The sequence below is a fragment of the Cervus canadensis genome, chromosome 1 (genome assembly GCF_019320065.1).
Source record: "Cervus canadensis isolate Bull #8, Minnesota chromosome 1, ASM1932006v1, whole genome shotgun sequence".
Taxonomy (NCBI): Eukaryota; Metazoa; Chordata; class Mammalia; order Artiodactyla; family Cervidae; genus Cervus; species Cervus canadensis.
The window spans coordinates 108,150,501-108,167,295 of record NC_057386.1 but is presented as its reverse complement, the minus strand read 5'-3'; the positions used below and the strand labels follow the sequence as shown (position 1 = coordinate 108,167,295).

The window sequence follows — 16,795 nt, the reverse complement described above, 5'->3', positions numbered from 1 at the left end:
ATGTTCTACCGGCTGCCTTGCCTGTTCCTCTCAGCCCCACTCCTTCCCCAGTTTTCTGGGATCACTTCCCAACAAACTGCCTGCACGCCTGTCTCAGGTCAGATGAGCGGTGGGAGAGAAGTGGAGGGTAGTAGACGAAGCTCAAAAGGTCTGAGCAGAGCAGGACCTCGTGGGGGAAGGGACAGGGGAGTAAAGGGCATAGTCATGACCCTCCCTCCCCTCAGATTTCACAACTGGCTAGAGCTTTTCTCTCACCCCCTAAGGCCAACTGACTTCTCAGAAGTCAGGTGCTCACCCTCCTCCAAGGCCCTTCCCACTGGTTGCCACTCCTGGCTTCTTGGGCTCTTTGGCACCTGGCTTCTTGGGCTCTTTGGCACCCTCTAAACCGGGCAGCTCAAGTCCTTCAGCCTGTAATCTCTGCCATCACCTCTAGAGGTCACCCACGCACCAGCAAAACTGCTATTACCGTCCTCCGTCAAGGGCCAGCCGATTTATACTGTTCCTTCAAGTTTCAACCTTTTAGCAGCTCAAAGTGTGACTCTTCTTCCAGGAAGTCTTCTCAGATGTCTGCAGACGGCAGTCCTCTGTGGTTATCTTCCCTTGCAATATCTTTTGAAGTTCTGTTAAGGCCTCCGCGGTTTGGGGCCAGCTGAGTGTGTGGGGTGACAATCTGCACAGAGACAGGGATCTTGCCATGTGAATCTCCACCAGATGGGCAGAGTCCCGGCCCAGTGCTGGGTCAAAGGCAGGGGTCCAGACTGTCGCAACTGCCAGGGGAAGGGTGTCAGGAGGAAGGGACGCCCTTTAAGGGATGAAGGGACTGGACAGCTTGTGCCCACCCCAGCTGGTGGGGAGCAGGGCTCCTGCAATCTGCTAAGACCCCAGCCCTTATCAGGAAGGTTCATGGAGCTCAACTGGGGTCACTGGGGCCAGTGGGGAGAGGCGGCTGTGGTGGCCCTGGGCAGTGTGGAGAGTGCACAGAAGAGCATCAGAGAGGTCTGGACGGGTTCAGTTACCAGCTGTGCTGGAGACAGAGCTCTCACACTGAGGAAGAGATGCTGAGCGGGACCAGCTGGAAGCTTCGGGTCAGCCCCAGGCTCACAGCAAAGTGCGACCACAGACCAACATTCTTTAATCATAAAGGCACTTGAGAACCCCTACAAACCCAAAGTCTCCCCCGAGAGTTGTCTGCAGACAACACTCCCCGCTGCCCTCCACCCCCGGTCCACAGCGCTCAGAGCTCATCGTGGCCCCCAGAGGCCTCCGGGCTGGGCTTGATGAAGATGCCTTCCATGGCCTTCCACTTGTTGTGGGCGCTGGCGCTGGCCATGCCGTGCACCTCGTGCTGCCCCCGGATTGGGCTCCCGTACTGCTCGCCAGTGACCGACAGGAACACGGAGGTGCCCACGTGCTGGAAGCGCACGGCGGCCTCCCGCTCCCAGTGCTGCCCTGAGCAGCGCACGGTCCACAGGTCCAGGTCGTCCCCCTCGCCGTCCTCCCCAAAGGCGCTCACCTCCTGTGGGGGCAGAGGGGGTGAAGACAGCGGTCGCGACAAAGGGAGCCCTGAGTCCCCTGTGGGCACCTGCCTGGCAGTGGCACTCACTTCCCCAGACCTCTCCCTGAGACTCAGCTCCCGCAGCTGCCAACTGGAACCCACACTCAGCCCCGAGGCCCCTCAACACACGTTCTTTAAACACATGCACCCCCCACCTCACCTGCCTGGCTGGTGACCACTGGCCCCCACGGAGGCAAGACCGACCCCCTCCCTCCTCCTCCAGTTCCTTCTGTCCTAATTCCTCTGACCCTCACTCAGCATCATGTCTGCCTCTCAGGCTGACAGTCAAGCTTCTATTATCTCATCCTTTTCTTCGGATAAGCCCCCAACCACCCTCTGTGCCAGCCCCACCACCCTCCCAGTTCCGATGAACTCGCACATAGGCTCTTGCCCAGGCCTGGGAAGACGCCCTTCTCCTCCCTGGACTCCTCCTCATCCTTCCAGGGCCGGGCTGAGTGCCTCCTCGCCGCAGAGTTTCCCATTCTCCACCCCAACAGCCGTGTGGATCCCCTCCTGGGTCCAGCTCCCGCCCAGGAGTGGAGCTCTCCAGCCGGACGCCTCTTCCAGCTGTGTCCCCCGCGGAGCTGAGGGCTCCAGGGGGTAGGCGCTGGTGGGGGTCATCTCTCTGTTCCCAGAGTGGGCGCCGGGCAAACGCTTCTAACTTGACGCTCCCGTTTCACAGAGGAAAGCTGGGGCTCTGAGCAGATGTCCAGGCCCCGCGCTCACAAGCCAGGGGGTCTCACCTGGTTGTTGGACAGCGGCGACCGGAAGTGGTGCGTGTGCAGGTTCTTGCCGGTAAGCACGTGCGTCAGCCGCACCGCTTGCCCGCAGCGCACCGGGTACCCGCGCGGACACCCGCCCTCCGTGCCGCCGCGGATCCGCCAGTAGCTGTTGGCGTCGTCGGACGCCTCCACGCCGGTCACCGACTGCTGGCCGCTGCCTGGGGACGACACCCCATCCCCGGGGTGGCCGTCAACGCGGCAACGCCGACCCGCGCCCCGGGCAACCTCCGCTTTCCCGACGACCTCGACCCTGCGGCCCAACGGCTCCCCAAGCCGCTCCCCGTCCCCCGCCCGCCTCCGGTCGCACTCCCAGGTCCGCCGCTCCGGACGGCGTCCCCACCGCGCCCTCGAAGCCGCCGGCCTCCGGCCCTGAGGACCCCCAGCCCCCCGGCCCCGGCCCGCGCACCGGATCCGTATTTGATGTCGTGCGAGTGCAGGCGCACCCGGTGCTGCGTGTTGAGCAGCTTCAGCACCGACCCGCAGGTCACGGGCCCCGCGTCGGTCTTGGCGGCACGGCCCCCCGGCAGCGAGAGGGCTAGCAGTACCCCCAGCAGCGCCGGGCCCGCAGCTCGACCGCGGCCCGCGCTCCACATCACCCCGGCCGGGCTCCGGCGACTCGGCCCGCGGTCGCTTCCGTCTCCGCCGCCGGCCAATCCGGACTCTGACGGGGCCCGCCGCGGCAGCCAATGGCCGGCCTGCACGGAGCCCCGCCTCTGCTGCCATTGGGTCCGCGGGGGAGAGACCCGCCCCCGCTTCGGCGAGCGGCGGCTGGGAGGGCCCTGGCGACACGAGGAAGGTTTTGATTGGTCCACGCCTTCGAGGGCTGACCAATGAGGATCCAGAGGAGGCCCGGGCGGCTCCGAGCGGCGGGAGTGCGGGGTGCCGGGTGGCTGCCGGCTAAGGCGCCGCTCTAGCGCCCGCCGGGCTCAGAACCCCGGTTCACCCAATCACTTTGATCCCAGATCCCCTGGCCATCAGTGATGGTGTCCCCCTCGGACCCCGGGTCCGCAGCTGCAGGGTCTTGAGGTTGCTCGACCACTAGATTATGTGGTCACGAGTGGACACGTCTCGGATACGCAGTCACATGCTCCTTCAGCCCCTGGACCTAATCCTCCAGTCTCTCGACCACTGTTCCCTGACATGGGGTCACATCAGTGTCCCTGGACCCTGGGGGTTCTGAATTCCCTGGGCTCTTCCAGGGCAGAATCTCATGGTCACTAGGCCATTGGGCAGCAGAGGGCAGCAGGGAGCTGTGGTGTAGAGGCCGGCAGTCACCAGAAGACCCTGAGCTGCCTTGGGAACCCGGAGCCCTGGGAGACCAAGTGACTGCGAACCAAACCTGGATGACTGTGGTTCCAGGCTGGGGACTCACTGCCTTCTCAGAGAGCTGTTTGCTCAGTCATGTAAGGCGGGAAACTTACACTGCTGTTTATTTATTCATTCGTGGAATATTCTTACCTTGACTTCACTCCAGGCCCTTCAGTTCAGCCCAGCCCAGGAATCAGCTGGCTGCTTGCGCACTTGGGGCACCAGCAAAGCAGGGAGGGGGAAAAAAAAAATGCATGTTTGATTAAATCATCCAGAATTTTGCATTCAGAAAATCCAGAGTAGAGTCATTTCAATTACAGCAATGGATTAGTTTTTGGCTTTCATATTCCCCCTGACTCGGTGCTGATCAGCTTGTGGGCTGTTAGTTACCCTACCAGGGATCAAACCCGCGCCCCCTGTGTTGGAAGCGTGGAGTCCTAACCACTGGACTACCAGGGAAGTCCCAGTTTTCAGGCTTAACATTGTCTTTATTTGGAATTCCATGTAGGACAAGGTCCCTTGATCTTTTCAACACTCGGTGTCTAAAATGCTGTCTGCCCTGGATTTAGTAGACCCTGTCCGGGAGGGGCCTCCAACCCAGGCAGAGGGGCTAGAGTGCAATCCAGACACACCAATGAACATCTCAAATGTAGTATGACCAGACCAGAACTTGTAGCCTCCTTCCCACTGCTTCGCCCCTAGGCTTCTGATTTTGAGGAATGGCACCCCTGCTCACAAATGCACAAGCTCTTCAAGCCCCAAACCAGGGACTCATCCCTGATTCCTCTCTTCACCGCACCCCTCCCATCTACCCCAACACGTCTTGATGGCTCTGACTCCGAACAGCTTGGAAGTCATGTTTCTTGAGACCCCGTCAGCACCCTAAACCAAGGTATCCCATGTCACCTCCAGATTTCTACCACACCGCCGAGATTTCAGGCCCCTCCCAAGAAATTCTCCACCCAGGAAAGTGGTTTTTCTTTTTTTTTGTGTGTGTGTTTTCCTTTTTTTATTAGAGAAGTTGGAAGTTTAATTTCAATATTGATGGTAACATAATTCTCTGTTTTATTCAGAGGAACACACAGAATCAATCTGTACAAGCATATACAACAATCTGGTTGGTGGTCGGGCCCTAAATCAGTAATCTGATTAGTTCTCGAGTACGGTTTCCATGCGCTCCTCTGGGCATTGGGCACAGCTCCATGTTTTTTCTTAAAAAGCATAAATTTAAAAAAAAGCATAAATCAGGTTATGCGAGGTGCCTGTTTGAAAGCTGCCAATGGCTTCCCATTGTGTTGGGACCAGACAACGGTGAGGACACAGCAAGTAATCTCCCTGCAAGGTGAAGAAAGTGTCCCAAGACCAGCGGAGGTCATCCCTGGCAGTCCATGGTTACGACTCTTGCTGCTTCTGCCAGGGGTGTGGGTTCAATCACTGGTCAGGGAGCTAAAATCCCACGCGCCCCCCCCCAAAAAAAAAGCACATGGACTCCATAACTGCTGCTTGGAATAAAGAGCTGTCTGCTGATCCAAGAGCAGCAGAGACCCCAGGGATAGAGTCAGGGAAGCCAACATGCCTCTCCCTGAGTCCCTGGAGCTGCAGGGGCAGGGTGGAGGTGATGATGCCCGAACAGGAACAAACAGGCTGCCCTAGGAAGGCAGAGGGGAGGAGGGTGGTGAGCTGGGGAAACAGGATGGCCAGAAGCTCTGGGAGGGCCTTGGACATGAGACCCTCCATCCATGGCGCCATTTGAGTCCACAGACCCTTAGAGAGAGATAGAGAGAGAGAGAGAGAGAACCGTCCTGTCCTGCACAGGGCCACTACGGAAGGGGCAGCCAGTCCAGCCTGACCGACCAGCAGAGGGTCGGTGTGTCCTGGCAGAGCCGCCCCTCTCTGGAAGGGGAAGCAATAACCCCAGGGGCCGTGCGAGGTGGAGACAATGAGTCCTAAGAGGCTTCCCTGGTGGCTCAGCTGGTAAAGAATCTGCCTGCAATGTAGGAGACCCAGGTTTAATCCCTGGATTGGGAAGATCCCCTGGAGAAGGGAACAGCTGCCCACTCCAGTATTCTGGCCTGGAGCATTCCATGGACTGTATAGTTCATGGGGTCGCAAAGAGTCAGACAGGACTGAACGACTTTCACTTTTGTTCTTTCTCAAGAGGCTTGAAGAGCCAGGAAGATTCAGACTGGAGTGGAGAAGAGCCAGGAGCGGAGCCAAGGAGGTCACAGGGTTCAGGGCACTGGCAGCTGCAGGGAGGCCGGGCTTGGCCCAACGGAGGGTCTCCTGTGGGGGTGGGGGGCGCGTGTGTGGAAGGACGGCTGAGATCTCTGACAGGCAAACTGCTCTGTCAACACAAGCTTTATTTCTCCTGTTGGCTCCCACGAGAGGCTCAGCGGAGCTCCTCATGGGTACCAGCCATTCTGGCCTCTACTCGGGCAGGGCAGGTGGGACAGCAGTGGCCAGCGGGGGCAGGAAGAGTGGGCCATGGAGTGCCTGGTGAGGCCGCATGGGGCCTCACGGGGGGTCACTGGGGCCTGCCCTGGAGCCTGCCACGGGGGAGCTGATTGTAGCCTCCCCTGGAGGCTCCTGGGAGCTCTGGGGCTGGCCCTCATCTCCAAAGAAGTCTTCCTCCTCCTCCTCCTCCTCCTGCTCCTCCTCCTCCTGCTCCTCCTCCTCCTCCTCTTTGTCTTCCTCCTCAATGCTCTGCTGGTCCTCCATATCCACTCTCTGCTCGGATGGATGGGAGGCCACGCTGGCGTTGGTGGGGGACAGGAATCGCTTGGCCTTCAGGGGCCTGGAGCGCTCCTGCGGGCGGTGTGGCCGGGAGCCCTGGGGTCTCCTGTCAAGGCGGGAGGACCCTGTGGGCTTGTCCTGGATCCTGCGGCCCCTGACGGAGGCCTCGGAGGGCGTGGCGGGGTTCCCCGAGCCTTTCCGGGGGGTGCTGTGCTGGGAGGTCAGTCGGGAGGGGGCCCGGAACGCCAGCCGGGATGAGCGCCGGCTGGACTTGCCCTCCTCCAGCCTGCGCAGAAAGCAGTGCCAGTCGACTGTGGAGGACAGGCGGATGCGTGAGCCCTCCACCTTCTTGAAGCCCAGGAAGAGGTCCATGAGCGCCTCGGTGACTGGGAAGGAGATGAAGCCCAGCTGGTCAGTGAGGTTCTTCTCAAAGCTGTACTTGTGGATGAGCAGGGACACAGCCTGATCCTTCAGGTAGTTGACAAGTTCCTCATGCCAGGGGTCGGAGAGCTGGGACACGGTGCTGGACTTGGACAGGATGGAGGGCAGCAGCTTCTTGCTGAACTTGTAGTCGGGGCTCTGCGCGGGAGTTGGGGGAGGGCAAGGGAGACAGGTCACCCATCCCTGCCGTCCCTCTGCTTCCCTCCCACCCAGAACATTCTCCGCATCACCCACATGGCACAGCGCCCGCTCCACGCTGGGTGTGGCCTCGTCAGGTCGGCTCCGCTGGCCCATGGGAGAGCTGGGCAGGGGTCCCATGTGCCGGCCCAGCCCGGTCGGTCAGGCCCGGGGCCAGGCCAGTGACCTCAGTCCCCGTGTAGTCAAAAGGGGGCCTGCACGACCCTCACCCAGGCCGGGGTTCAGAGGAGGGAAGCGTGCCTGAACCCCGATGGGGTGAAAGCAGGGTGAGCCGCCAGGGTGAGGCCACCACGCCCTCTCTCCATATCCCGCCTGAGGAACGCCCTCTCAGCGGATGGACTCGCTTGGAGAGTCCCACCCTGGACGGCAGGACCACAGTGGGTAGACCTCAGACACAGGGCCTACTCTGGGCTCAGGTCGCTGTCCGCAAGGGACAGGACCCTCCCCATTCTGGGAGGGCCTCCGAGACTCACGTGCAAACGTTTAAAAAATAAAATACCCAGAATAAAAAATAGCCTTTATTCATCTTTGACAACATGCGGCAGTGGCTAGGCCCGGACTCCCGGTCCACACGTTAGCTCACACCCGTCCCCACCCCGGCTCAGGTGCTACCCACAAGGGCCTGGCAAGAAACCCGGGTCCTGGCCCCCTGCCAGTGACAGCAGGGTTGGCTAGGAGCAGTGGCGACAGGACCCTTTGCACTGCAGACCTGGCCCTAAGACCCCAGGCTCCAGTCTGGACAAGGTCACCTCCCGCTCCGGCAGGGCCCGAGATGGAGCGGAGCCCCTGAGCGCAGAGGTGTGGGGTGAAAGCACGGAGAAGGGGTTTGAGGACGAGGGGCGGGGCGAGGCCAGTGGGACCAGGGCCCCGGGGGCGCCGCGGGTCAGTCGGGAGGGCGCCTCCGCCACCTCCCAGGGCGCGGGCGGGGTGAGGTGCGGGCTCTGCCAGGGCTGGGCCCGCTGGCCGGAGCTCAGGGGCTCCGAGACGGGAAATGAAGGTTTCCGTACCCTGGGGTCCGGGTCCAGCCCCTCGTGCCTGGGTAGGGATGTTGAAACCCGGGGCTCTTCCGTGGCTGTCACTTCAAGCCGGAACCTGGTGGCCACTTGAGGGCTAGGCACGGGAGTGCCCCCTTCCTGGGCCTTGCCGCGACCCTGGTACTTGCTCTTCGTTTGCTCGGTCCGGGGGCTGGAGGCCGTGCTGGGCGGCGACTCGTAGAGCGCCTCCCCGTCCGTGGGCGTGGCCATCTTGGAGCCGGACTCCCGGGCCGTCTCCCATTCCGACGGGAAGAGCGGGCCGCCGTCACGGCGGCGAGCGCCGCTGAGCTTCTCCACGGCCCGGTTGACCACGTTCTGCAGGGCGGGGAAGAGGTGGTGCTCGGCCAGGAAGTCCAGGGTCCGATGGGGCTCGCGGAGCGCAGAGTAGCCGGGCAGCTCAAACGACGCCGGCTGGCTCAGCAGGGATCTCATCTCCTTGTTCAGCTGCCGCCTGAGGAGGCCCAGCTCGCGCTCCATGGGCCCCGGCTCTGACGACTCGTGCGTGTCCCAGCTCGAGCCCAGCGGGCCTGAGAACCACGACAGGGGCTGCTCCACGGTCCAGTGGCTGCTGCTCTGGCTGTCCAGTGAGTCCCACAGCTGCGAGTCCCCGTGGGAGGAGGCCTGCCCCAGGCCTCTCTGCAGAGAGGAGGGGGCCCCTCAGAGACGTCCGGGGGCGGCCAGGCAAGGCCTGGTGCTTGGCTCCAGGCTGGGGACAGCCCCGCACCGCCCCCCCCACCGGGTCCGCAGCCCCCGACCTCACCCCTCGGCTCTCCAGCTGCACCAGCCGTCTGAGGCTCTTCTCCAGCAGGAGTTGGTCTGTCACGGGCGGCAGTCGGCCCAGGCCCCGGGCGCCCAGGTGGCTGTCCCCGCTGTGGCAGCCCGGCCAGTTGGCGGCCGTGCAGCTGCTGCGGGAGTCGGACATGGAGCTGGAGCGGGAGGGGTAATTGTTGGGGCGCCCCACGCAGAGACCGGGCCGGGCGCGGTGCCGGCGCAGGGTGCTGAGGCTGGGCCGGGCCCGCGCCCGGCGCCCGCCCCTCGGCTCCTCCGCGGGGTCCTGCACTTCCACCAGCGGCACCCCCGCCTCGGTCTTCACGGTGGCCATGCGCTCCGTTGCCTCCTCCACCACCGTCTGCAGGCTTTCCAGCACCTGACCCTCGACAAGGAAATCCAGGAAGCTCGTAAAGGGTCGAGGGCCCTTAGGGTTTCTGCGGCGGCCTGAACTACGTGAGGGGTCATGCGAGGGAGGCGGGTGTGGCCTGTGGCCCGGCTTGGAGGCGTGGCCCATTTCGGAGAACAGTGACTTCTTAGGTGGCTGCACCTGAGCAGACAGGCATGTCAGGGTGGGCAAGGATGCCACATGGGGGGGAAGGGGTTCCTGGGGTCCTCCTAGGGCACCAGGAGCTGGGTGGGGACTGGGCAGTAAAAGGAATGGGGTTTTGGAGCCAGGCAGCCCTGGCTCTGTACCCTGGCTCTGCCAGCTTCAGGCACAACGTCCCCTCTTGAGGTCCCGCTCTTGCAGAATGGGGATCCGTTCAGGGTAGCCCTGAAGCTTCCCTGACATGTACTCTTCACACACACAAAATGTGGCTGGGCAGTCTGAAAGCCCGCTTGGGCCCCCACCCAGGGCATGACTGGGCAACCACAAAACCCCTCGGCCCTGCCCCACTGCTGGGCCCCTCAGACCACCTGCGGCCCCGAGCCCCATGCGCCCCAGCGGCTGCTGTATCTCCAGTCAGAGGCCCCCAGGAGACTGCTCTCACTCTGGGGTCCTCCCAGGCTCCTGGGGGTCGGGGGGTGGGTGCGGCACAGGGAAAGAGACTGACCGAGGTGACGAGGGCCCAGCAGGGCGGCCAAGGAGTGCTGAAGACAACAGGTCACTACACGGCCCAGAGAGGACATCCGTGGGGGCCGAGAAACGGGGGGCTGTGGACTGCTGGGGAACACGGTGGGTTTCCCACTTACCCGGGCCACGTAGGTAGGGTGGCCGGCCTCATCGTCCGCCAGGTAGCCCGAATGGTGGCGGCAGCGGGCCATGGTGCCGATGGCCGGGTCGCTGCCCTCCTCCTCTCTCTTCGGTTCCGCGGTGAAACCGCAGATTCCTCTCTGCGCCGGGCGGGGATATGGAGTGAGAGTGCCCCCCGCCCTCCGTGGGTCGGCGTCCCCGTCCGTCCGTGGACCGCTGGTCCCCGGCTTCCCGCACCCCACGTCCTTCACAGGTCCGGCCGGTCCTCTGCTCGGAGCCCCTGGGCGTCTCAGCCCCGTCCGTGTCGAGTCATCTCTGGGCCCGGTTGCGCCCGCCCTCCGTCCTCCTGGCCCCGGCGTCCGACACGGGCCCCCGGCGACCCACTCACCAAGTCGGTGACCCCTGCGCGCGCGCTCCGCTGCAGTCGGAGCCCTCCGCAGGGCGTCCGAGCAGCTCGGGGCCGCCCGGGGACCTGCTCATTTGCATCCCGCGTCCTGATTGGCCTGCGCCACGCCGCTCGCTCGCCGGCTCCCGCGGCACAATGGTTGGGGCGGGGCCCCCGGGGCCCCTTCCCCCGCGCGCCGGCTTTTGCCCGCCCGCATTCCTAGTCTGCGCGGGAGACTAGTCCCGCTGGTTGCTTATGGACTTGGTCCCGCCTGGAGGGGGGTGGCCTAAGAGACGAAGCCTCCGCCTCCCCCCGCCACGGTGACACAATCACCTTCCTCGGCTTCTTTCTGGTCCCTGAGTTGTCCTGGGCTCCTGCTCGCGGACTGTCCTCCACTCGCCCAGTGTGGCCATCCCAGCTTCTGTCCCTGGCGGACTGGAAGGAATCCGTCTCTTAAATCACAGACTAGCGTCAACTCCCAGCTTCGGGGTTTCCCGCCGGAGCGGCTCAACGCCTCTAGTCGCCTGCTCCGTTTCCGTAAGTGGAGCTGAGTGTCTTGCCACACGGGTTTGGAGATGAAGTTAATCTTCCTACAACACTCTGGCACTCTGATAAAACCTGTAAATTTTTACCTCCTCTCTCTCTTCTAGCTGTCTGCCCCAAGGCTCTTCCTAATGCAATTCATCCAGGTGTCACCTCCTAGGAGAAGCCTTCCCAGAAGGCTCCTCCCCCCAACCAAATGACCCCAAACCCCATCCCACACTTTGCCACACCATGTGGTTAATGGATTATCAGATCATACTCCCTGGAGATAGGAACTGTGGTTCTCACCCCAAATATATGATCTTTCTAATATCAGTAGGTGCTCAACAAATGTGAATTTCATCCTTCCAATCGAGTACCCTCAGGGCCTCTAGACTTTCCAGGACCAGCTTCCCAGTGGATAAGGATGATTGAAGTCCCACAATTTAGTCATCACTATTGAACACTTTGTTGACAAAGGTCTGTCTTGTCAAAGCTTTGGTTTTTCCAGTAGTCATGTACAGATGTGAGAAATGGACCATAAAGAAAGCTGAGCACCGAAGAATTGATGCTTTCAAATTGTGGTGATGGAGAAGACTCCTGAGAGTCCCTTGGACTTCAAGGAGATCAAACCAGTTCATCCTAAAAGGAAATCAAGTTTGAATATTCGCTGAAAGGACTGATGCTGAAGCTGAAACTCTTTAGCCACCTGATGGGAAAAGCTGACTCACTGAAAAAGACCCTGATAGTTGAGGGCAAAAGAAAGAGGCAGCAGAGGATGAGGTGGTTAGATAAGCATCACTGACTCAGTGGACGTGAATTTGAGCAAACTCTGAGAGAGATGATAAAGGACAGGGAAGCCTGGCGTGCTGCAGTTCATGGGGTCACAGAGTATCCGACACAACTGAGCGACTGAACAAAACTGAATACAATCGTCCTTATGCCGAGAACCTGGTGAAGGACTCTTTAAGGCCTCCAGTGCTTGCTGCACCCCCATGGAGGTGGGTGTTAACTTATTCTCCAGCTCAGCTCTGCTCTTTCTGCCCCAGACCTGAGGGCAAGCAGGGCGCAGAGGACCAGAGCTGACCAGAGGCAGGCCGGCGCTCTGGAGGGCAGTCCCAGCTCCACTGATGCCCACAGAGTCACACAGGCCAACACACTAGCCCTCTCAGAGGCGCAGTGCCCTCATCTGTAACGCAGGAATGATGTCACCCACCTCACAGGCTGGACTCAGGTACTGCACTTCCCAGTCTCGCCACACGAAAACGCTGGCTGTCGACCATGGTGACCGTTAAGTCATTGGTAAGGGAAGCTTTTCTGGATCACAGAGGAAAAAAGGAGGTCATGAAAATGTAAAGTTGTGGCCTGGCCCAGGGCTCAAGCGATGGAAGCTGGGACAGATGTTTTCTCAAATAAAATCATTGGTACACAGGCTTTCTCTTTGTTCAGAGCTTTTACAAATCAAGAGAAAGCCTCGTTTCAAAAAATCAACAAAAGACAAATAAGCAATTTGTAAAAGACATACAGTTAGCTAATAAAGACATGAAAAAGTTCATAGTATCAAAAAAAAGAAAAGGATACTACGAGGATGGAATGCCACTGATGTGATCATTGTCTCCTCAAAACAACAAACCAAAAAACTTTGGGGTAGAAGAGCAGAAACCTTGGGTGTATTTATTAGAGAAAAAAGATGCCAGGGGACACTACCCAGAAAGTGAACGGTGGTGACCTTGGGGGAGGGTAAGAGGGTTGGTTTTTTTCCCCCCCAGGTTTGATTTTTCCGTTTTTCATATGAAACATTTTTGCAGTCACTGCAAGTCCCGTGCTCGGGGTGGAGCGGGGCACCCGGGTTGCAGGGACCCCGGGGGCCAGCAGGCGGCGAGAACAAAGGCCGAGCGCGGGCGCGTGCGTCGGGGCGGGGCCTCGGGCGACGTCTGGGGCGGGGCTGGACCGTCCGCCCAAGCGCTCGGACCCTGAGCATCCTGCGGGTGGAGGCACCATGGCCCGGCCCCGCGTGCGGCTGGTGGTCACGGCAGACGACTTTGGCTATTGCCCGCGGCGCGACGAGGGCATCGTGGAAGCCTTCCTGGCCGGGGCTGTGACCAGCGTGTCCCTGCTGGTCAACGGCTCGGCCGCCGGGAGCGCGGCTGAACTGGCCCGCAGGTGAGTGGCGGCCCTCCTGCACGGTCCGGGGCGGGCTCGGGGACCGCGGTCCGCGCCGCCGATGCTCCCCGCTCGCGCTCCGCCCGCAGGCACCGGATCCCCACGGGCCTCCACGCCAACCTGTCCGAGGGCCGCCCCGTGGGCCCGGCCCGCCATGGCGCCTCTTCGCTGATCGGCTCCGAGGGCTTCTTCCTCGGCAAGATGGGATTCCGGCGGGCGGTGGCGGCCGGAGAAGTGATCTTGTCCCAGGTGCGCAGGTGCGGCTGCAGGAAGACGCTCAGGGCTGCGCCGCAAGGGTGCCCTGGACCATTACGGGCTAGACTGGGGCGCGGGATGCCTCCCTGGTTCAGACAGGGACGATCGCAGCAGAGCGCGGAGACGGGGTCCCCCTGGGGAGCTGCTCCTGGACGTGTGCTAGGTGACTGTCACCTTCTTTCTCCAGGTGCGGGAAGAGCTGGAGGCCCAGCTGAGCCGCTTCCGGGAATTACTGGGCAGGGACCCTACTCACGTCGACGGCCACCAGCACGTGCACGTGCTCCCAGGTGCGCGGGACGGGGCTCCCACGCCGGGGTGGGGGTGTGCGGCACGTGCCTCGCCCTGACTCTGCCCGGCCTGCCCGCAGGCGTGTGCTGGGTGTTCGCCGAGGCCCTGCAGGCCTGTGGAGTGCGCTTCACTAGGCTGCCGCTGGAGCGCGGGGTGGACGGCTGCGCCTGGCTGGAGGCCCCAGCGCGGGACTTTGCCGGTGCCCTGGAGCAAGACGCCAGCGCCGCCATCGGTCCCTTCGTTCACCATGGCCTTCGGTAAGGCCCCCAGCCCCCTGGCGCAACCCCCTCCACCCCTGTGCGTCTGGCTGACTGTGCCTTGCCCAGCTGTGACCCCCTCCCCATTTCTTCGCCTCCACGGGGGTCAGGCCTCCTCCGGCGTTGCCCCCACCCGTTGCCGCGGGTCCGGGCCTAGCCCTGCCCACTGAGGCCCTTTGGTCCTGCTGCTGATGCCCTGGCACCCACAGGTGGACTGACGTCTTCGTGGGTCTCAGCACGTGCGGCCGGCACCTGTCCGCTCACCGTGTGACGGAGGCGCTGACTCGGGCCCTGGACGGCACGCCCGCTGGCCAGGCGGTGACGGCCGAGCTGATGGTGCACCCCGGCTACCCGAGTGTGCCTCCGGTTGGGGGCTGTGGGGAGGGCCCTGACGCCTTCTCCTGCTCTTCGGATCGCCTGCACGAGCTGCGTGTCCTCACGGCACCTGTGCTGCGGGCTCAGCTTGCCCGGGACGGCGTGCAGCTCTGCACCCTAGAAGAGCTAGACTGCAAGAGGCCCGGAGAGGGGTCCACCAGCAAAGCCACTCAGGAAACCTTTCTGGAGCCCTCGCCACCGTGACCCTGGCCGACAGCTGAGTGTTCACGTCCTCGGTGCACAGGAAGGAAACCCGGGCCCCAGAGCCCGCGTTTCTGGGCCTGGACGCTGTCACCTCTGGGCCCAGGTCCTCATGGCGTGGGGTGGCGGGCAAGCTTCTGCAAGCGCTCTGGCTGTGGGGGGCAGCCATGACCTCTGGGCCTGGGCCATCACACCACTGGCATCATCCTCGTGTGGGCGCTCGGAGCAGAGGTGGCTGTGTTAATAAAGCGGCATGTATCCTGTGAACCGGGCCCCGGAACCTTCCCACACACACGAGCACACCACTCCGGGCCCCTGGGGTCACTCTCCCAGGAGCCGTCAGCAGCGTGGTCCGCCTTGGCTCTGCCCGTGCCTCAGCTCTCTTCATCCTTTTCTTTGCGGGGAGGTAGTGAGGGGTTGGAAGAATCTCTCCCAGGCTACAATCTTGGGGAGGCCTAAGTCAGCGATCCTTTGCCATCCCGGGGGGGACCTGAGAAGGTCCTGCAAGCCTGCAGGAGTGTTTTATGTTTGCCCAGGAGAGATGGTCTTGTGTGCAAGTGGGGTCCCTCGGGATGCGTGGATGCCCTGTGGGTGGGTCTCCTGGGGCCTGGGTCGAGGGCGGTGCCAGAGCAGATGGAGCCCCGCGTGGTCCTTCTCGCCTCATGGAGTTCACGTCACAGCGCTGGTGTCCCCATTTTGCAGACCCGAGAAGGGGGTCACAGCTGTGAGGCTGCCTGCTCACTGACTCGACACGCACTGGGCCTGAGTCTGGGTCAGGCGGCCACTGGGGCCAGAAGAGCCCGATGCACTTACTGACCTCGTGAGGGTAGGGCCCGTCCCAACTGGCGGCTTCAGTCCCTCTTTCCGGTTCCAGGCTCCTCCCTGTCCTTCCTTGGACCTTGACTTCACCAGCTGTGGGTCCTTTCCTCCCTCTCATCCTGCCCTGCCCACAGGGGTCTACATGTGCTCCCTGGAGGGGGTCTAGCCGTGCTCCCTGGGGGGGTGTCTGCTGCTCTGAGAGGAGCTGGCTGCAGCCCTTGGCCCACGAGAGTGTGGGTGACGGGGGAGCCGGAGGGTCTGCGGGAGAGGCTACTGTCACCAGGGAGCCAGGGAGGGAGGAGCAGAGGCCCCGGTGACCGGGACGAGGAGGCGGAGGGCTGGTCCCTGATCCCACAGGGGGGCATTTCTGCTGTCCAACCTGCTGTGCCCGGGACGGCCCAGACGAGGGGTTCACCATTACCCACGGTCCATCAGGCATGGGGCGGCTGCGACGCAGCCTGCCAGGAGCCTGCGGTCTCTACACACGGGGACAGGCGTGGGACACACACCTGAGCGTGAGGACGAAGCCTCTGCGGTGTGGCTCCCAGCACCCGCCGGCCAGGCACCAGGAAGACGGCGTTTCCTACGCGGGGCCCAGCCGGCACTGCGCTGTTGGAGGACTGGGCTTCACTCGGCTCCATTCCTGGCGGGGTGGGAAGCGGGCGGGGAGAAGCCCATGCAGATGGTGGGAGCATTGCAGCTCAGGGCTGTCGGGGAGTGCAGCGGGAGCAGGACGCCGGCCTCCCCGTGCAGACAGGACCCCGCCAAGGCCAGGGCCCTGGGCGGAGGAGGCCAGGGAGCAGGAGGGGCCGGACGCCAGGCCGAGCGGACGCAGGTGGAGCGTTTTGCGAGTGAGGAAGACCAGAGATTGGGGGCCAGTGCGGGTAGGGAGCAGAGGGGATCTCAGGCTTTGGGGAGGGGCTGTGGCTGGTGGTGGGGGCCCCTGGCCGGTCCCCTCTTTGAAAGCAGGGTGATGGGGCCCAGGGGTGGCCCCGAGGTGGGGGTCCCTGCTGACGATCAAGGGAAGGTGCCAGCCGCCTCACCTCCTGCTGAAATGACGCCCCAGGAAGTTCCCACTGCCACTTGCAGCCGAGCTGTTGGGGCCTCAGCGGGTGTCAGACCCCCAGGCAGGGGCCCCAGGGGAGAACTCCGTCAGGGCCCCGGCGGGCCTGCTGCTGAGCCAGCCCGAGGGCCACAGTCCTGGGGCTTGGGGGGCGGGTTTGGGCTGGAATTCAAGGAATTGGCCTGGCCCCTCCCTGCGCACACCCTCACCAGCTCCCCAACCTCCTGCCAGGAGGCACCCTACTCGGGGACGCACATCCAGAGGCCAGTGTCCCCTCCCCTGATGCCCCAGGGGTCCCTCAGTCCCTTCTGCTGCCCGGGGCCTGGCCAGAAGATGTCTGCACCCCTCTCCTGGAGGCCCGTGCAGCCCCACCCCCAGGAAGGAACAGACAAACCCACACGAGCAGACCGTGTCCCAGAGCACTTTTATTCAGGGCAGCAGAGCAGATCGCGG

At 62.6% G+C, this 16,795-nt stretch overlaps 3 protein-coding genes across 4 annotated transcripts; 1 reads left to right on the top strand and 2 right to left on the bottom strand.

Annotated features, from left to right (window-relative positions):
- Positions 1–1,109: 1,109 nt before the first annotated feature.
- On the bottom strand, positions 1,110–2,994 carry SDF2L1 (stromal cell derived factor 2 like 1). Its single transcript, XM_043490246.1, has 3 exons — positions 2,744–2,994; positions 2,299–2,495; positions 1,110–1,516 (listed from the first exon to the last, which is right to left on the bottom strand). Exons 1-3 carry the CDS (start codon positions 2,928–2,930, stop codon positions 1,235–1,237), a joined length of 666 nt encoding a protein of 221 aa, XP_043346181.1. The 5' UTR covers positions 2,931–2,994; the 3' UTR covers positions 1,110–1,234.
- A 2,933-nt stretch (positions 2,995–5,927) lies between these two features.
- On the bottom strand, positions 5,928–10,588 carry CCDC116 (coiled-coil domain containing 116). Of its 2 annotated transcripts, XM_043435583.1 has the most exons (5): positions 10,403–10,588; positions 10,014–10,154; positions 8,812–9,369; positions 8,025–8,687; positions 5,928–6,957 (listed from the first exon to the last, which is right to left on the bottom strand). In XM_043435583.1, the coding sequence occupies exons 2-5, from the start codon at positions 10,083–10,085 to the stop codon at positions 6,160–6,162; spliced, it is 2,091 nt and encodes a 696-aa protein (XP_043291518.1). In that variant the 5' UTR covers positions 10,086–10,154; positions 10,403–10,588; the 3' UTR covers positions 5,928–6,159. The 2 variants fall into 2 exon arrangements, with proteins under 2 accessions (XP_043291518.1, XP_043291575.1); XM_043435640.1 differs by lacking the exon at positions 10,403–10,588 and having other exon boundaries at positions 8,812–9,198; positions 10,014–10,237.
- Positions 10,589–12,830: 2,242 nt separating this feature from the next.
- Positions 12,831–14,727, top strand: YDJC (YdjC chitooligosaccharide deacetylase homolog). Its single transcript, XM_043435491.1, has 5 exons — positions 12,831–13,084; positions 13,174–13,333; positions 13,527–13,626; positions 13,707–13,884; positions 14,094–14,727. The coding sequence occupies exons 1-5, from the start codon at positions 12,921–12,923 to the stop codon at positions 14,461–14,463; spliced, it is 972 nt and encodes a 323-aa protein (XP_043291426.1). The 5' UTR covers positions 12,831–12,920; the 3' UTR covers positions 14,464–14,727.
- Positions 14,728–16,795: the final 2,068 nt, after the last annotated feature.